The following is a 20922-nucleotide window of genomic DNA, read 5'->3' as shown; positions in this document are numbered from 1 at the left end:
TTTAGCAAGGGGAGTATAAAGAATGGCAAGCAAAGGCACAAAATTGGTCTTTGACCAGTACCTTCTGTCTTAGATTCAATACCAATTATTGATTTTGAGGCAGAACAGTATCAATTGAAGTTAAATAATTTGCCCAGTGTCACAAAGCTAGGATGTGTCAGAGGTCAGATTTGAACCCAGGTCCTCCCAACTCCAGGCCTGCCTCTCTATTCACTGAGCCAGCTAGCTGCCCTTTTCCATTTTTCTGAATGAAGAGAAATAATTTCTACTTTTTCCCCCTTATGGGATAACTCTGAGAATCAAATGTTACATATATAAAGACACTGACAAGCATAAGATTAATTATAAAAAGGTATTATTATCATCATATTAAATTCTCACATATATGTCACTATTTTAGCTTTAAGAAAATTTTAAGAAAACTGAAACAGTACAGAGATTTTTTAATAATAATAATGCCTAGTGATTGTTGCTCAATATCCTAGAACCATGATGGCAAAGGTATGGCATGTGTGCCAAAAAAGGCACACAGATCCCTCTATCTATGAGCATGCCTGCAGTCATTTTTGTTGTTGTTTTTTACTAGAAAACCAGAGGGACTGGGGGCAGAGCCCTTCCCCTCCTCCTCTCCCTATGCCTGAGGACATTTCTCACATGGCACACCTCTCTACCCAGCAGCCAATGGGAGAGCTTCCTCCCACCCCTGTCTGGGATAAGGGGGGCTCACAGGCTGGTGAGGGCTTGGTGCAGAGGGCAACTTGTTGAGTCCATGGTCAAGATGATTCCTATGGTGGGGTTGGAGAAGAGCTTGGTTTGAGGGGAGCATAGTTCACAGCATGGTACATAGCCAGAGGAGAGCTGAACAGCTGGGGCCACTCTCCTACCCCTCTCCATGTGCACCTCTCGTCACCCACCCCCCTTCCCAGAAGCCCAATTGGAGAACTTTCTCTCTCCCCTGTCAGGAGTAAAGGAGGGAGGGAGAGGTTTGAGGCATGGCACATGTCTGGGGTGGGGCATGGCATCTGGTCTGGTAGTCAGGGTGGGGTCCATCTCCAAAATGTTTGCTGTCACTGTCCTAGAATCTCATAAAAGGGACCCAAAGCCAAAATCAATCAAGAATAGTTCTTAGAAAAGGGGCAGCAGCAAAGGTTCATATTATTTCACTGAAGCTACTCTTTTTCACTTAGGTATAGGAAAAGGAAGAAGGGAAGAAGTTTAAGACACATCCTTATGAAGCTCAGTGTTTGGTAGCTTCCTTTTGGGATCCATTACAGTATATCTTTGGTGTGATTGTATAGCTGGTCTGTCTAGATTTCCTTCTTGTTTGTTTTCCACTGCTTCCTGGCATTTATACTTCTGGAATATTTTTCATCTTTCACTATATTTTTCATTTTAGTCTTCTTTTCCTGTGCATGCTCCAAATTATGTGAATGGTAACTGATGACTAAGCATGTCTTAGAAATAAGTTAGTTTTATAAAATTGTGCTTCCCCCTGGCCTAACATTTTGTACTTTGTTTAATGTTTTCTTTTTATAGTCTTTAATCTGATAGTTCAAAAAAATTAAATGGGCATTGTTAAGGTAATTCTATTAAGCAAAATATATAGTTTGTTCATTGAAAGCACAATACATTTGTACAGTCAATCATTACATTTGTATGATTTATTTTTCTTCTTTTAACATACTACTAATGATGTTATTCATTAATATAATAATCTTTACATCCCAAGTCCTTGGCATCTGTGGTATGGGGGGAGAAAAATTATATTTACATTCAGAAAAATTGATTATGAGTCCCCCTTTTCATCTTCTGCCATTGTTCCACTTACTGGTCATATGATCTTATGTCAGTTCCTTTATTTATACATCAGTTTCACCATCTGTAAAATGGGAATGATAATAATAACTGTACTTCCTACCTCACAGAATCAAGATCAGATTAAATAATGAGGATCTAATGGTATTATGTAAAACAGTGCTTTACAAATGGGAATTAATATCTTCCTACTTTATCATCCTATCATCTCTTAATTATGGAGACACAGAGGTAGAGACATTTAGGTGACTTCAATTTAATTCAATTTATATTTATGTGCCTTTCATTTGCAAGGCACTGCAGATGCAAAGCCTAAAAACAAACAAATAATAAAGCAGACATTCTTTGCGAGAAATTTATAAAGCATTAGGGAGTCCAAGAAAAGCTCCACCTATTTGTCATCTGAGGCTTCCCTTTAGAGAAATTAAGCATTCTTTAATGTGGAAGCAATGCATTCCAAACTTAAATGATAATCTATGAAAAACAAAATAAAACATGGAAATAGGTAACAGAATGTTAGCTAAGCAAATGAGTGGTATTATTAAAATATAGAGTTCATGAAGAGATAGAATATGAAGTAAAACTATAAAGGTAGGTTGGATCCCATTTATGGAGGACATTTGATGTCAAATAATTTTGTATCACATAGATAATTAGGAAGCAAATTTAGAGCAGATGAAAAAGTTCATTTCATTTTGGATACCACTATTTGAAAGCTATTTGATAAGCTGGAGAACATCCATAATAGGGCAGCCAGGATGATGAAAGACATTGACATTATGTCATATGAGGGTTAATTTAAGGAGCGGAATTATGAGTAAGATTTAGGGGAACAATAAGGATTTAGTTTCATTTGTTTGGTAACAAAGGGCAAAAGTAGGAGCAATAAAGAGGTGTTGTAAAGAGGCAGATTTTAATTTGATGTTAGGGAAAACTTCTTAACATTTGGAGACAGAAAAATGTAATGAGTGGCCGTAGAAGTAGAAGGTTTAGTTAAGCTAGATGACTCAGTGGATAGAGTGCCGTTTCTGGAAATGGGAGGTCCTGGGTTCAAATCTGGAATCAGCAAGTTCCTAGCTGTGTGACCCTGAGCAAGTCACTTAACAACAATTGGTTATCCTTTGCCTTCCTCCTGCCTTGAAAACAATAATTAATATTGATTCTAAGACATGATGTAAGGGTTTTTTTTAAAGTAGCTAGTTCTCTTTCCTTGGAAATCAATGACACCCCAAACAGGTATTTGCCCACCTTCTATTTGACCCCACTTGTTTCCAGTGGCAAGACGCTCAGTATGCCCTTGAGCAGCCCATTTACTTTTATGCTCCTTTAGTCTTTGTGTCAAACCCAAAACTGCCTCCCTAGCATTTATAATCATAGAATCAAATTCAGTCCTCTGGTACCAAGTAGGGAAAAAAATAAAATCCCACTTTCACATGACAAATATATGAAGACAATTTAGTTGTCTTTTTTCTTCCTTAACATTCAAAATGCTCTCAGCTGATCTTTTTATGGTAAAGTTTCAAACTACCGTGTCACCATCCTATCCAGTTTCTTCCAGATATGTTCTAGTTAGGAACTGGATAATGTATTCTAGTAGTAATGTAGTCTGATCAAATTATTGTGTGATTATCAACACTGATGCTCTGCACAGTATGTTTCAGTTAATGAAATCCCAGAACACAGTGTTCTTTACAGCAACCTAATTTTGACTTCTTTGTATTTTATTGCAATATGCTAAAATCCTTAAATCATTTTTACCTGAAGTTTTTCTTAACTGGGTTTCATCCTTCCTTCTCTGGTATAATTCATCTATCCCAAATGCAATACTTTACCCTTATCCTTATTAAACTTATATATTGTAAGCTATATTCTACAATAGTCTGGCAATTTGTGTCATCTACAAATTGGATAAGAATTGCATCTATGCTTTCAACTAAGGTACTGATAATAGCATTGACACCAAATACATATAGTCTAATCCTTAAAAGATCCTTGTTTTATTAGAATAGAAAAACACATTCTTCAGAAATGCACATTGCATTCACTTTTCATTTTTTAGCTGACACTTGCTTGTCCAAAACAATTGTCACCTAATGGAAAACCTAGGGTGATGCCTGTCTTTAAACACAGCTAGACTGGCCCTTAGGAGAAAGATATACATAACCAGTTCATAATCAGTACTATAATCAAAACTTTTCTAATTGATCAAGACCTTATGGAGCTTGTCCTCTGTCATCATATTCCTCAAGAATCAAAAGTAACGCCTCAGACACTTCCCAGCTGTGTGACCCTGGGCAAGTCACTTAACCCCCATGGCCTAGCCTTTACCACTCTTCTGCCTTGGAGCCAATACACAATATTGACTCCAAGATGGAAGGTAAGGGTTTTAAGGGGAAAAAAAAGAATCAAAGGTCACTCTCACATAATCATATGTCATTGGAGTAGGACTTTAGTGGATGTTGTTGAATTATGTCTTTAGTCTAAATTTAAAATGTTACTGAGATGGTAAAGTTAGACTACATAAAGTCTAATAATTTTTGAAGATTTAAAATAAAAATTTAAATAAAAATAAAGAATACATTAAAAAAAAAGAATCCCACATCAGTCAGATAAAAGTCTCCCTACCATTTCCTTGAATAGTCTACATAGATAACCCTTCTGCAATCTGTGGTGTCAATGACCTAATCTTGAGTTGCCATCAAAAACCTTTCATTTTCCACAAAAAAAAAAATCTGCATGACTCAGCTATTTGCTGGCTGTTTTATTTTCAACATATAACTGGCTAAGTTTATGACAATGCCCCCCCATGGATGGCCTTTGGTTTCATTCTAAGATTGTAGCCATTTCACTGACTACTTCTGGAACAAAATCAACTTTGATTACATTTGAGAGATCCAGTGGCATGGGAGTTGTATTATGTGTCTTTACTAATGTGATGTATATTTAATCCACAAAAATGTCTATAGTTTTTGTACTCATTTATCTTGTAATTTAAATATAATATCACTATTCTTTTTATGTGGGGAGGATGGGAAAGTGTTAATCTTTCCATACGTTGATAACAGTTTTTATTGTAACTGGATTTTATTATTGTTATTATTACCTTCATCATTATTACCCTGACTTTATACTAATTAAGAAAATAAAACTCATATAGTTTAAGCATTACTCAGCCATACCAAGCTTTTAGGTATCATTGATTCCTGTGGCTTTGGGATATCCTTCTTAATCCAGACAGAAATCCTAGAATTACTATTTATTTATATTTGCTTGAGAGCTTGAGAATCAATTGAAAGAGCTGAAAATGTTTAGTTTGGAGAATGGGAGCAACTGGTATGCCAAATGCTGAAGATACAATGAAATGCAAAAGTCAACCCTTGCCTTCCAAGGGGTTTACAGATGAATGGAAGAGGCAACTTGCAAATAACTATGTACAAACAAACAAAATATACTGAAAAAAACTGTAAACCCTCAACAGAGGGAAAACAACTGAATTAAATGGGATCAGAAGGGCTTCCTACAGAGAATGGGATTGAAGATGGTATTTGCAGAAAGTCAGGGAAGCCAGTAAATAGAGACAAGGATGGAGAGCATTCCAGATAGGAAGAGAACCAGTGAAAATGCCCAGAGTAGGGAGATAAGAGTGTTTTGTTTAAAGAATTATAAAGACACATGTGACATTGGATCTCAAAGTGTATGTGAAGACTAGAAAGGAAGAGAAGAGGGCACATTATGAAGGACTTTGAACACTGAACAGAGGATTAATTGAGATCTGAACTCAATTTGATTCTGGAGATATAAACTCAATTTAAGTGCCAGCTTCCTAACAATTAAGGTTATCCTCAAATTACAAAGTTATTTTGGGAGCTATCAAACTTTCAATATGAGGGTTATATTTTAATTGTTGAAATTAAAAAAGAAAACCTTCTCTCCTTCTTGAATGATTTGTGGCTGCAAAAATCAGAACTTTCTAACCAAGTTGGAGATGATGTTTTCCAATCTTAGCTAGACTTGAACTTCAAACTATATGTACTATGCACAAGGCACATATTTAAGGCCTTTCTGACTTATCATGACCTGCCAGTGATTGAATAATTTTTGTCTCCTCCCCAAAACAACCCTTCAGAGCCTTTAAGATGGCAGTCCTATTTACCCTCAATCTTATCTTCTTTAGGCTTCTCATTCTCACTTCCTTTAGCCATAAGGGAAGACACCTCCCAACTCTAGCTGCCCTGCTGTGGACATTCTGTAGCTCATCAACTGTCCTTCTTAAAACATGGTACCCAGAACTAACCACTATTCTGTTGTTAATTGTACTTCTAAATCATGTCCCCTGCCCTGAAGGACAGTATAGTCCAGTGTGGAATAGAAGGGTTGGCTGGCAGAGCTGAGAGGTAGGAGGAGTCAGCTTGGGCTGAAGTAATCAGGACCAACATCCTATTGGAACTAGGCCATGATGAGATCCTCAAATGGGTGCTAACAGACAGGGATGATGATGCATGCCACAGCCAGGATATTCCTTGTCTCATCACAGCCCAAGGAGGGAGATGGGAAAGGGCAAGCCCATGTCAGGACCCTAAATTAACCTGGAAAATATATGTATGATGGTGTGATAAAGGCATGTTGAATAGAAAGCCAGATGGGCTACTGATCAATTGCAATGGCTGAGACCAATTTTATCACTTCAGCTGCCTAACCAACAAGTTATATAACATTTTGAAACCTTATTTTTCTCATCTATAAAATAAGAATGGTAATATTTTATCACTTTCTTCCAAGGTTCTATGGAGATGGAATTTTGTGTTACATAATTGTAAGTTGTAATTATTATTATAAGTGAGTGATCTCAGTTTTCTTTTCCTTCCTCAAGACAGAATTAACTAAATGGTCTTCTGAGGGAGAAGGAAAATTTCCCTATCCTTTTTCATTTTCCAATCTTTAACACATCTTTTTTGATGTTGTGGGCAATATTTCATAACACTAATAGTCATGGTAGTGTGGCTGGCAGTTCAGCAAACATTTATTAAGTACCTATGCTTTACAAGGTACTGAGAATACAAAGACAAAAGTGAAAAGGTCCTTCCCCTCAAAAGTTATCCACAGAGAAGTATAATGCAAAGTGATTTCTGATAAGAAAAAAAAAAGAGTTCATTAACATCCTCAAGGAAATGTAAGGAGAAAGAATATTTGAGTTAGACATAGAAAAAACCTTCGCAAAGTTGGTGACACTTGAGCAGAAGTTTGAAGAAAGAAAAAGATTTTAAAAGGCAGAGATGAGAAGAGAATGCATTTCAGTTCTGGAAAAATATGACACTAGATACAGTGTATAAAATTTAAGAACTATCTTACAGCGGGCTAATTTGACTATACAATGTACAAAGGGGAGTCATGTGCCATGAGAGTGGAAAAAAGTAGATTGAAGCCAGATTGTAGAGCTTTAAATACCCCTCGAAGAAATTTGCATTATATTTTATATACAATAAGGAACAACATAACACACACACATACATAATTATATATATATGTATATTCATATATATATATACATATATGGTATTGTGTAAAGGAAAACTAAAGCAAGTTTAGGACTTTCTGCCAATCAGGTGGAACAAACAACAGTTGGAATGTTAGAGAGAAGATATTGACAAGTATGACAGTTGGTGGGAGGAGGGGCAATTGGGAGTGGTGGTTGGTCTCCTGACTCTCTCCTCCTGGCCCTTGGATTGGAAGAAGCCTCTCTCCCTGTCTCTGAATAGAAGTGCCTATATTCTTTATTTTCCCAACTGTGTGCTCTACCTGGATTCCTGTGATCCTGTCATCTAGCAAAAGGATTTAAGGGAAGCAGTTTGAACTGTAAGGCCTGTTTTTAGGGACTTCAGCCTGAAGTCTCAGCCTGAGACAGGCCCAACCAGCTCTTAAGGTCAGAACTTTTCTTCCTTTTGCTGTCTACTGCTAAGGTTTTGAATTTAAGAAAACTAGCACAGATTAGCATAGACAGGAATAAAAGGAATCCTCCACCAGCCTGTGAGGCCTGGCCTCAGCTCAGAATCTGAGATTCAAACCCAAGCTAGGGAAATCCTAATTCCCTCTTCCTTGATACCTCCCAATCCAAATTTGTCATTAAAATCCATCTTTATTTAAATAACTGCTGTCAGATAAGAGGACTATCATTTTATGTGGACATAGAGGGAGCTGAACCTCAGGACAGCCATTCAACCATAGAGAGTCCTTATTGGACCCCTGCTGAGTGACCTTGATCTGGGGGAGGCTTGCCCCTCAGGAGGGTGGGTGCTTACCTGCTTTGGGGCATCTTCAACATCAGTCAATAGAGAAGACATCCCCTCTGGCTATCAGTTGGCCCATTTCTTGGGAAACCCAATTTTCAAAGATAGCCTCTCAGCTGGAGGCATTCCTCTCCATTTACCTCACCAGCAGTCATATTCCCTCTCTCCCTTCAACTCCTCCATTCCCTGTTACAAACCTTCAGTATCCCCTGTTCTTCTTCCTTCTACAATCCCTATAATTATTACAGCTTATAAATCTTTTCTAAAAGATAGGCCTAAATATATATGTGTATATATATGTGTGTGTGTGTGTGTGTGTGTAATATATATATATATATATAAAGATAATTTTTGCTAAATTGTATGAAGTATGGAAGAAAGTAGAAGGTAAGAAAAAGAGATCAATTATGAACCTATTAAAATAGTTCAAATGAGAGGTGATAAGGGCCTGAACTAGAGTGCCAGAAATGTGAGTGAATAGATGAAGAAAGATGTGAGAGATGTAAGATCAACATAACTTGTTAATGATTTAGTTATGACATATGAGAGAATAGGAATAGCCATTGGTGATTTTATTACCTTGCCGAATAATTAAGAAGCTAATAGTATCATCAACAGAAATTGCAAAGTTGTTGGGAAAGACAGGTTTAGATGGAAAATATCATGGTGGTCAAGTTCAATTTTGGACCTAGTTTGTTTAGAGTAGTAATAGGACATATCAATAATAATTTAATATAGCAATTCAGGAAATAAATTAGACCTAAATACATAATTTGAGGAGTAAAATAGAGATATATATTCATTGAATTCATGGAAATATGTAAGATCTTCAACAATCAGCCCAATAATTATATAGGCATGGGCACTTAATCTGTACTTTAAAGGAAGTTATAAATTTAATGAATATAGGTGAAGAAACACATTCATCAATAGGGTTTCACTTGTGTGCCTTAGGTATGGAGGTGGGAGGTAGAATGTCATGTACAATAATTAACAACATTGGAAAGATAGTTGGGAGCCAAATTATACAGGGCTTTAAATTTGAGGCTAAGGAGTCTATTTTTTTATTTTATAAGTGTAAAGGAGCCATTGATGATTTTTAGTACAGATATCAAACAATCATATCTTTATTTTAGAAATACAAATTTGTTAGTTGTGTATAAGATGGAATAGAGGAGGGAAACACAATAGAAGGGAGACCAGCTAGATTATTAAAATAGCATAGGTGAGAGGAGATGAGCTAAAGTCTAGTCATAGTGGAAAGAAGAAATATTTTGGAAATAGGATCAATAAGACTTGGCAACTGATTGACTATTATTAGTGTTGATGGAGAAAAAATAATTGAAGCTTAAATATTATTAAATAGAAAAAGGTGGTGATACCATCAGCAGTTAAACAAGCAAATATTTATGAACTGTCTGCTATTTGACAAACATTTTGCTATCCATCTGGAGGATGGATTAGTTTGAGGGGAAATACAATAAGCTCCATTTTAGAAATGGAATTCTGTTTGTAAGCATTTATTTTGCTCTTGGAATGTGTCAGGCACTGTGCTAACTGCTGGGGGTACAAAGAAAAGAAAAAAAAACATGATACCTATCCTCAAAGGGCTCCCATTTTAATGGAAGGAGACAATGAGCAACTATAGACATATAAGACAGAGAATAAATGTGAAATAATCTCAAAGGGAAGGCAGTAGTAGTGGGTTGGTGGGATGGCTAGATTTGTGTTGATTCTTGAAACAAGCCAGGGAAGGAGGATGTGGGTAGACAATGCATTTCAGGAAAGGTGGACAGTCAGTGAGAAGTCATAAAAAGGGGAGATAAATTGTCATGCATGAAGAAGAGAAAGAAATCCAATGTCTTTGGACCATAGAGTTCACAGAGGGAAACACAATATATGAAGACTGGAAAGGGAAAGGGAAAAGGGGGCAGGATATGAAAAGCTTTAAAACTCAATGGAAATTAAACTTCTAGCACTGGAGTTTAATGAAAAGGAAAAATCCCAAATGGGATCAAGAAGAATCAACTATGATTGGAAAAAATGACAGTAAGGAATCTTCCATTAAAACTCAAATCTAAAAGATATGTTTTAGTATATTTAAATTATAGTAATTTAAGTATATTAATATATTATATTAGTATATAAAAGGATTCAGGAAATTTTCTAAAAAGTTAATTGCATTCTTAATAATAAATGGAACTTCTCTCCACAACTGAAAATGGACTCATAAAGTCTAAAGTACTCATTTGATTCAGATGGCTATTAATAAATTCAGTGACAATATTCATTTTGGAGATGAATAAATTCAGACAGACACTGAGAAGTAAAATGACTTTCCTGAGGTTACACAGCTGATTAGTGACATTCTTCGCTTAGACCTAATTTCCTGATTCTTATTCCATTATGTTTCCACTATACCAGATTATTAATTTATATACATATATATGTTTGTGTCTATATATGTATGTATTTCTATATGTGTGTGTGTATAAATATGCATGAGTGTGTGGTTTGCAGGTTTGGGAGGTTTGTTTTTGTTTTTTGTCTCACTGCACCTGTAAACTTCCTCTACCAATGAAAAACTGCACCTTCATTGTGTGGAAAAATGAAGAGGTTAAGGAACTTGTCCTGGGTCACACAATGAAATATATACAGAATTCAAGACTTGGACCTAGATCTTCTTGATGGCAGAGTTAACTCTCTCTCCACTAACCAATGCTAATTGGTACTTGAGATGAAAGGGTACCCCTTTTTAAATGAAATGTAATGTCTTCAAACCAAAGTAACTTTATATTACTGTCATCTTAACTCTTCACAGAATTTGTCAGTATGGAAATCTTCCAGAAATTGAGATAGAAAGCTCTTTATTATCATCCTGTTAAAATGGACTTTATATTCTGTGTACTTATAGTGTAATGATAAACACTTGACCACAAGGTTCTTGCATCATTACTAAACCCTTCTAAAATATCAAAGAATTCAATTATGCTCAATGTAATTTCTTTTACTCATATTTTATTATATTCCATTGGGAAAAAAGTAAACTATTAATAGAGTTCTGGGCCCGATATCAGGAAAATTGGGATTAAAATATCGTCTCAGACCTTATTAGTTATATGACCCGGGGCAGATTACTTAACCTCTTTTTGCCTCAATTTCTTCATCTGTAAAAGGGAGATAACAAAAGCACTTTCCTTAAAGCATTGTAAAGATCACCTGAGTTAATATTTGTAAAGTGTTTCACTCAATTCTTGGTACTTGGTAGGTATATAAATACTTATTCCCTCTATTAACTGAAATATTAAATTAATAAAAAATTCTATTTCCAGACTACCATATAAAACAGCAAGCATATTATAGTAAACAAATATCAATTTGATCATTATAATTTCTTTATAAATGATGATGAACTTTTCTAGTAAGCCTATTTTAAATTCTTTAATAAAGTTTAGAGATTTCTATTAAGGTTTTTGGGATAGATTCTGATATAATAATTGGTTTCTGGGCATCATACTATTTCTACTGAAACAAAATGGTAGATAGTAACTTTTTTGAGAAATTGATAGCCAACATATTGGCTTTTGTAGGTAGAGTAAGACATTTTATACTATAATTGTTTTAATTTTTATTTGAAAATCATATCTCCATTTTTCATAATTAAGCAAAATGCTTATTTCCCTCTCACTCTCTTCCTCTTTGCATTTGATCTCTCCTTCCTTCTATTGATCCTTTGTTGATTCCTCTTCCCCTCACTCTTATTATGGTAATATAAAAGCATCCTTAAAGGCCAAGATTGAGAAACTCTGGAAATATTCTAATTGCTAATGTGGAAGAATTTTGTATAATTGAAATGTTCTTTTAGGATAATTGATTTTTACTTTTGTAGTATCAAACACTAGGGTGAGATTTTCTATACATGGCACTCCTTTGGAAAATTCAAGTCCTGAAAGGGAAAAACAAAGGATTACTTTGTGTTTGTGCTTATAACTTCTGTATGTTTGTCAATCTGTGTTAACAGTATCGGTCAGGGCGGGATCTTCATCGAGGTGCGGACAATATTTCCACTAAATCTTCAGACAGTGATGTAAGTGATGTGTCAGCTGTATCAAGGACTAGCAGTGCATCTCGTTTCAGCAGTACAAGCTACATGTCTGTCCAATCAGAAAGACCAAGAGGAAATAAGAAAATCAGGTGAGCAAATAGAACTTCCATAGATAACCTCTTCTTAAAGTATGATAGGAGATTATCATTTCCCTTTCAAGAAAGCTTAAGTATACTTCCCTAAAACATGTGTGTATATGTATGTACACATATACACACACAAATACATCTACATATGTATATATATATATATATAGAGAGAGAGAGAGAGAGAGAGATACATGCCAAAAGAACATTTAAAGTTATGATTTTTATTACTCTTAAGATTTTATTTCAAATTTCTTGGACAGGGAAAATTTCTTCAAGATAGTAAGAGTTTCCCCTACTATATGGGAAATGGTGGCAGTGGCCATACTCTTTGTTCATTTTAGTAGTTTTTAATTTAATCATTGTGTTTGAATATGTATCAGGACATTATATTAGCATGTATTTGTAATACATGTAATACTTCAATTATTGAAAATACAAATCAATATAGAAGATAATTTTCTAGAGTTTTTTTTCTTTATATATATATCAGTGACTCAGAAAAAGTTAGGTTAGTTCTTAGTATTTTTATTAATAGATTTCTGTAATATTATTCCATTCAAGTTTTCACAAATGCATGAAAAAATTATCTTTTGCAAGAGAATTTAAAATAAGTTTTATTAATTCTTTTAAAATAGAAATAAGAAAGTTATACTTTACATCTAATCTGCTAAAATTTTGAGTCCCTGTACCAACATTATATGAAAAAATTATATTCAATATAGTTACTCTTCATGGATAAAAAATATCCGTAACACAGATTCCATATGCTTTTGCCTTATTTGCATACAGCCTCATGAGAGGGAAAAATGTGATTTTCAAACTATTCTGAGTAAGTGTTGGCCCCTTAGTGCTTCTCTGGTAAATACAAAAGTTTTCAACTTTAAAAATAATATAGCATTTTCATTTATGCTTTCCTGTTTTACTTTTATATTATTATTTTCCATTCCTTTTCATGTATTATATGCATGTTTTTCTTGACTTTCTTCTTTTTTGTTTGCATGCCTTCTTCAATTTTGGTTGTCTGCAAAAGATCAAATGAAATAGAGATGGGTGGGCAAGAAGGGGATATGCATGAGGAGATAGTTCATGAGGAAGAGAAACGGGAAGAACAAAAGGAAGAAGAAATTAATGAAAAAGGACAAGGGAAAGAACTTATAAAAAATTCTAATAAGGAGAAAAACAGAGAATCAGGAGATGAGGAAAAAATACAAGATAAAATTGAGGAAAGGAAAGAAACAGAACAGTGGATTTCAAAAAATTTACAGACACAATTTTCACAAGATGATGAAAGGTAATATATACTTATTTCTGTTTAGATTTCCTATAAGTAACTTAGTTCTCTTTTCCCATCCCTGAAATTGGTTTCCTTTCATTTGATTTATTTTTCCTTCCTTTTTATTGTCTACTTCATTCTTATTGCAATTCTTGAATGACTTAAAATTTTCTTCCATAGTTTATTGAAATCATGTCACTTAATGATCAGTCATACTCACTTGCTTTCAGTTTCTGTTTAACGAATTATAGTTCTGAACTTTAATTTTTGAGAGATTGTGTATTTGTGATTAATCAGATCGATCTAAAGACTACTTTTTAGATAACTTAGATCAATTTCTATGAGATTTATGTTCAAAGTGACATAGTTTAGTGTCTACACAGCTTTCAAAAATACTGAATAAATGATATATATTTTTGAGGAGAAAGAAATTTTTTACTATAATAAAGTTTGGAAGGTGTTGGAAATTTTAACCTCTTTAAGAAATAATTAGATAATTACATAAAATAAATTTCACACTAATATAAAGATTCAGAAATGAATGACAAAATAGCAAGCCATTATTGGTGTAGTAGCAGAAGAAAACTTTAACCAGTCTTCATTTCTTTTTGCTTTGAGTCCCAAGGAAGTTCAGTCACATGGATTTTTGTGAGTTTTCTATCATTCCTTCTCTTCCCACTCCCTTCAACAGCAAAATAGATACAAAATATTTTAGAAAACTAGTCCTAATTAAATTTATTCTAAGGTAAACATAACAAATGATTCCTCTCCTCAAAAAATAAAAAAAGCTGGCAATCAAAGATTGCCTTGCAAAGGGGAGATTTTATTTCATGCTTGGTAGTTGTCAGATTAAACAGCCCATTTGAAGCAACCAGAGTTAGTTTCAGGGAGAGACAAGACTAAGCTGAAAAAGCAAGATATAAAAATATAAAATTTTAGTACAAGTATATGAACACATTATTGATGATATCACAATAATGATGATGATGACAATCAATATTTCTGTAGTACTTTAAGGTCTGTGAGTGTGTTTTACATATCTTTTCTCATTTTATGGTCACTGTAACCCTGAGAAGTTTGTACTATTTTTATCCTCAATTTACAGATTAGGAAATTGGGACCTATAGATGTTGTGACTTGACTAGGGTCTCACAGCAGCATTTTAACTAACATATCTTTCTGCCTACAATTCTAGTTACTCTATCTATCCATTATACCTTGTAACAGAACAAAATATTAAAACCTCACAACACAATAAAAATTATCATGTAGTAATACAAATATCTGAAACTTCTCATCTTAAACTCTAATGTTAAAAATTCAAACTCATAGACTTAGTGATAGAAGGGAAATCATCTAATAAAAAACCCTCACTTTCCAGGTGATGGAAAGGAGTCGTAGAGAGGCTAAATGACTTTACCTAAAGTGGCAGATCTTACCAAGACTTTTGGATCTCCAAAGTTAATGGTATTTCTACTCTGTCATCTCTAATTATTTTGGCATAGGCTTTTTGATACAAAGTTGCTTATTGCAATTGATTTCCTAAAATTCCATTTGAAACAGTAAAAAAAATTGAAATTTTGTGAATTAAAACTCTATAATATTACTTATGCTTGGTCATCAACATGTATATTAAGCCAAATTTTATACCATTATAAGCGCATCAAATTCCTAGAGGCGCTTTATCATTATTGAATGAAAGTTGAATATGAGAGAGTTTTTCCCAATATGCATATTATCTAATCAGATAATCTAAGACATTTCATTTTCCTTACCTTCACCAGGACAGTGTCACATTAGCTAGTGTCATCTACCTAATTGATATTTCAGAGGCTGCATGTGTTATGCAATTGCAGGTTAAAACAACAATCTATGACCGAAATTTCTCTTATTATTTAAGTACACTTTGGTTTATTTGTGAAGAAAATTCTCTAATTTTCTTCTAATTCTCTAATTCTCTAATCATAAACTAGTATTTCAAATTCAGATAAATGCTTTCCAAGACATTTGGGAGAAACAGTTGCATAATGTGGTTTGCTTTCTCTGAAGAAATTGAGTATCACCCCACCCCCATGTTAAGTTAATTCCTCTCTGTAGGTTCTAATGAATAACTTGTAGAAATACTCTTTGGAGTTCCCCCTGAAGTGAAGTAGAGATTATATCCCTCACATGTCTGGATGTCAAGGTCATAGTTAGAACCAAGATTTACATATAGCTATGCATAGGTGGTTGGAATTCAGGAGGGTGGGATGGTCCCCAACTGCCTCTCCTGTTAAAAGTGAGTAAATTATATGTTCCCTAGCCTGGGTTTTAAGAAAAATAACTTTTTGAATAATTATACTACAATAAAAGCATGTATGTGGGTCCTTTATCAAATTTATTCACTATATTAAATGCTTTATAAATATACTCCTATTTGATTCTCACAACAGTCCTATAAAGTAGAGGTGATGTTATTATTATACCTATTATATAATGGAGGAAACTGAGGCAAATTGAGGTTAAATAACCTGCACAGTGTCACCCAGCTAGGAAATGTCTAAGTCTAGACATCAAGTCATATTTTCCTTACTCCAGAGCCAAGATTCTATCCCCTGTGCCATATAGCTGCCTCTAGCTAAACCCTTTGGTATTTCATCTTTGATTTCAAGAGTTATCCTCACTTTAAGAATTCCCAGGAGATATATATTTTTTCCTCTCTCACTATAGCAATTCCCTTCTTGGAAAGAAACGTATGCCTAAAGATGTGTACTGTGTAGAGAATGGTGATAATTGTCCATTTCACTCCTATTACCCATTACTTAGCCCCTCCTGTGAAGATGTAAGGTATCAGGTGAGCTTTTAAGTTTTTAAAATACTCATGTCCATAATAATATTAAAATAGTGATTTGGGCAAATACATATACATTATTATTCTTATTTGTCTTTAATGTAATTTATGAGTCATATGGCTAGTGATAATGAAGACATTTTATCCAATCCCCATACATTCAAAATTATCCACCACAAAAATTGTGTGTAAGAGGTAAATTAATTGTAGCTATCTTTCAAGACCTGACAGCAAAAAATTTATTGGGATGGGAACAATCTAATGAATTAACAGCAGAGAAGACATTCTTAACATGCTCACTATTTTAAAAAAGGAATCTGGGGTTCATATTTTTAAAAAGTAAACAGTGGTGGTAGCAGTCTCTCCAAAGCCGAGAATGACGATTGTCTTTGTGCATGTGAAAGCAAAGGATGCAGGACTTGAGTCAGAAAATCTAACTAGTGTTTATTTGTATCTTTGAGGAAGTTAACCAAGATCTCTAACACTCAGTTCCTTTATCTGTAAAATGGAGATATCAGTACTCATACTCTCTATTACACAGACCTAAGAGTAATTACAAACAATAAAAAACTATAAATGTGAATTGTTATTTTTCAAGTGACCTTTTAGAGGTCATATAGATAGTAAAACAGAGCTTAAAAATGAACCCCAATACTCAAAAGCTCTTTAATACTTTGTAATTTTTATTTCAAGAGCCTGATATAATAATGTGATATTTGCTATAAGTTTTCTGATTTCTTACAAAGATTCTGATAAACCACAGTTTTAATCATATGCCACAATGTGAACCATAACTCTGCTATACAGTAAAGATCTGAAAGAATGTGAGCATATCCTATATCTTCTATATACCAATGTTATAAAATCTTTTCACTAATGAAGTTTTTCTTTATAATGGCTCTGAAAAAGAAGGCATAGAAAATAACATGGATAACAGAAGCCAATAATATAATTAGAATCCAGTAACAAATATGTGCTAAAATCTTTACCAATTTTTAAATTTTTATTTAAAATATTTTTCCATGGTTACATGATTCATAATTGTTGAAAACCTATTTCCATGTTGTTCATATTTGCAGCAGAGCAATTCTTTAACATCAAAACCCTGATCAGATCCCTTTCACACTATGTGATCGAGCATATGTTTTTTCTTCTGTGTTTCTGCTCTCACAATTCTTTCTCTGGATGTGGATAGTGTTCTTTCTCATAAGTTCCTCTGGATTGTCCTCGATCATTGCATTGCTGCTAGTAGAAAAGTCTATTATATTTGATTGTACCACAGTGTAGCAGTCTCTGTGTACAATGTTCTCCTGGTTCTGCTCCTCTCACTCTGCATCAATTCCTGGAGGTCTTTCCAGTTCCTATGGAATTCCTCCATTTCTGTATTCCTTTCAGCACAATAGCATTCCATCACTAACAGATACCACAATTTGTTCAGCCATTTTCCAACTAATAGACACCCCCTAATGTTCCAATTTTTTTTTGCCATCACAAAGAGTGTGACTAAATATTTTTGTACAAGTCTTTCCTCATTATCTTTTTGGGGTACAAACCCAGCAGCAGTATGGCTGGATCAAAAGGCAGGCAGTCTTTTAGTGTCCTTTGGGCATAGTTCCAAATTGTGCTCCAGAATGGTTGGACCAATCCACCAGCAGCATATTAATAGTCCCAATTTTGCCACAGCCCCTCCAACATTTATCACTTTCCTTTGCTGTCTTATTAGCCAATTTGCTAGGTATGAGGTGGTACCTCAGAGTTGTTTTAATTTGCATTTATCTAATCAGGAGGGATTTAGAACACTTTTTCATGTGTTTATTGATGTTTTTTTATTTCATCCTGTGAAAACTGCCTATTTATGGCCTTTGCCCATTTGCTGATTGTGGAATGGCTTGATTTTTTTGTAAATTTGACTTAGTTCCCTATATATTTAGGAAATTAAACCTTTGTCAGAGGGTTTTGTTATAAAAATGTTCTCCCAGTTTGTTGCTTTCCTCATTTAAAATTTCCTTCTAATTTTGGTTGCATTGATTTTGTTTGTACAAAACCTTGTTAATTTGATATAATTAGTCATTCATTTTACATTTTACAATGTTATCTACCTCTTGCTTGATCTTAAATTCCTTCCTTTCCCACAGATCTGACAGGTATACTAATCTATGTTCATCTAATTTATTTATGATTTCACTCTTTATATTTAAGTTGTTTACCCATTTTGAATTTATCTTGGTATATGGTGTAAGATGTTGATCTAAACCTAAACTCTCCCATACTGTTTTCCAATTTTGCCAGCAGTTTTTGTCAAATAGTGAGTCTTTGTCCCAAAAGCTGGGGTCTTTGGCTGTATTGAACACTAATTTTCTGAGGTCATTTACCCCTAGTCTATTCCATTGATCCACCCTTCTGTCTCTTAGCCAGTACCATTTATCAAATTTGAAAGATGATGGTGCTGGCTTTCTAAAAAAGATGAAATAGCTGGCTATTTTATTTTTAAAGCTCTCAGGAGTTTCATTTTTAAACACACTTAAGGAGATAATATGGGACAAGAAAGAACATAGATCTTCAAGGTTTGAATTCCATCTATGCCAGTTAGTTGCTTATATTCTTAGCTGAGTCACAGCCTTGTAGGGATTCAGTTTCATCATCTATAAAATTGAAATGATAGTACAACTACCATTTAATTGGGGTTAAAGAAATATGAGTTTTAAAAACAGCTCTTCTGTCAATTTGGCACATGAACTTAGGCAAATCACGTCACTGGGCCTCAGCTTTTTTTGTTTTGTTTGATTTGTTTTGTTATAGAACTCTAACACCTTTTTCTAAATTGGCTTTGCTCCATCAAGAATGGCAGTTTTTATTATCACTTGCAAGTCATTTCAAAATGTCTTGTGAGGTATTTTCCCCACTATGAAGTAAGGGGAAAGTGTGGGGGTTAATGTTCATCTATCATGTTCTATGAGAACACATCTGTTTGAAGAAGGCAAAAAGGAAATGAAGAGATCTTTTCACTCTATCATATAAAGGGGATTTTTGAAAGACTTTAAAAAAGGTTAGCTTGAGAAAAGTTTGATTCAAGATATTTCTTGTGAAAGCTAGAAGTCATAAAGAGTGAGGACTAATATAATATATTTCCTGAGATACTGAGAAAATATGAAATTTCTTGAAAAACATGAACTCAGTATCTGAGGTGAACTGAACAGTAATGTGTTTTGGAAATAAAAAGGATTAATCTTCACTTTTAAAAGATAAGAGATTTAACTACAGTTATGAACTTTAAGTAGCCAAAATTTTATAAGTAGTTATTGATATCCATCTTATTGTCCAAGAAAAATATTAATACACTAATCTTAATTTTAAGTTTAGTCCTACCAGAAACAACTTTTAGTGTTTTATCATTATTCTAATTCACACAGTATTCTCTGGAGAAAGAAATATTCAAACTGACATAGTCCCTCATGCCCTCACATATTTCTCATGCAAGGTATCTTGAAGTAACTCTTAAATCAGGAGTTTATACAGTTAAAAAAAACCCAACACCTTTATTGCAGAAATTCATGTCTTTAAAAACAATCTTTTACTTTGTTCCAAATAATTGATTCTCTACATGATTTTATGTATTCTTTTTTATTCATTTGAAATTGTTATTCTGAGGAGTGTATAGATTTTACCAGACTGTCAATGATCAAAAAAAAGTTAATAAGCCATGATTTTTAGTTATCTTGTCCAAGAAAAATGACATAGTTCAGTATTAATAATACTTTATTATCCTAAAACCACTCATACTCTGACTACTCAAATTGCAGGTGAAAGGAAATAATCCAGAATGTCCTCTCAATGCCTTAGTAGTAAATCATAACACTAATTCCTTTGGTTAGTCAAATTTGCAAATACATATTTATTAAGTACCTACAATGTGCCAGGCATTATGCTTTGCCTTAGGAATGCAAAAAGAGACAAAGACAGTCCCCACCCTCAAGTTCTTTACAGTCTAATGGAAGAGAAAACAAGATATGTTTAAGCAAACTATATACAGAATAATAGAGAGCAAAAAAGAGGGAAGGCACTAGAGTAAAGAGAGATGTAGGAAAACCATAGAAGATGGGATTTTAGATTGGCAATAAGCAGCTTAGGTGGAGAGCATTCCAGGGATGTAGGATAGACAAAGAAAATGCTGGGAGCCAAGAAATGTAGTTTCTTTTTGGAGGACAGCAAGAAGGCCAGTATCACAAACTGAAAGGTGCATGGCTATAAGATTGAAGATGACTAGACAGTTAGGAGGAGGCTCAAGGCATGAAGAACCTTAAATGCCAAACTGACTATTATGTATTTGATCCTGTAAGCAATAGGGAACCACTGGGATTTATTGGGTAGGGGTGTGAAATGCTAGGGCACATACTTTAGAAAAATCACCTTGAGAGCTGAATGGAGGATAGTTTGGAGTAGAAAGACTAGAGTCAGGCAGACTCACTAGCATGATATTGCAATAGTTCAGGCATGAGGACTTTCAAATAGATCGATCAGATGTCCTT

General features: G+C 34.1%; 1 protein-coding gene across 38 annotated transcripts in view; it reads left to right on the top strand.

Moving 5' to 3' along the window:
• RIMS2 (regulating synaptic membrane exocytosis 2) overlaps positions 1-20922 on the top strand; it is an 821462-nt gene that overhangs the window by 648963 nt on the left and 151577 nt on the right. For 14 of the 38 annotated variants that reach the window (XM_007488199.2, XM_056823232.1, XM_056823218.1 and 11 more), the window contains one exon: positions 12121-12293. The exons of 13 other annotated variants lie outside the window; for them this stretch is intronic. In XM_007488199.2, coding sequence (XP_007488261.1) covers positions 12121-12293 — 173 coding nt within the window. Of the gene's footprint in view, positions 1-12120; positions 12294-13323; positions 13585-20922 lie in introns of all 38 variants that reach the window. 11 more of the 38 variants (XM_056823206.1, XM_056823209.1, XM_056823211.1 and 8 more) reach the window with 1 other exon arrangement.

Source organism: Monodelphis domestica, chromosome 3, assembly GCF_027887165.1.
Source record: "Monodelphis domestica isolate mMonDom1 chromosome 3, mMonDom1.pri, whole genome shotgun sequence".
In the NCBI taxonomy this organism is placed as follows: Eukaryota; Metazoa; Chordata; class Mammalia; order Didelphimorphia; family Didelphidae; genus Monodelphis; species Monodelphis domestica.
The sequence above is the reverse complement of the archived record's forward strand: the minus strand, read 5'-3'. Positions and strand labels throughout refer to the sequence as shown.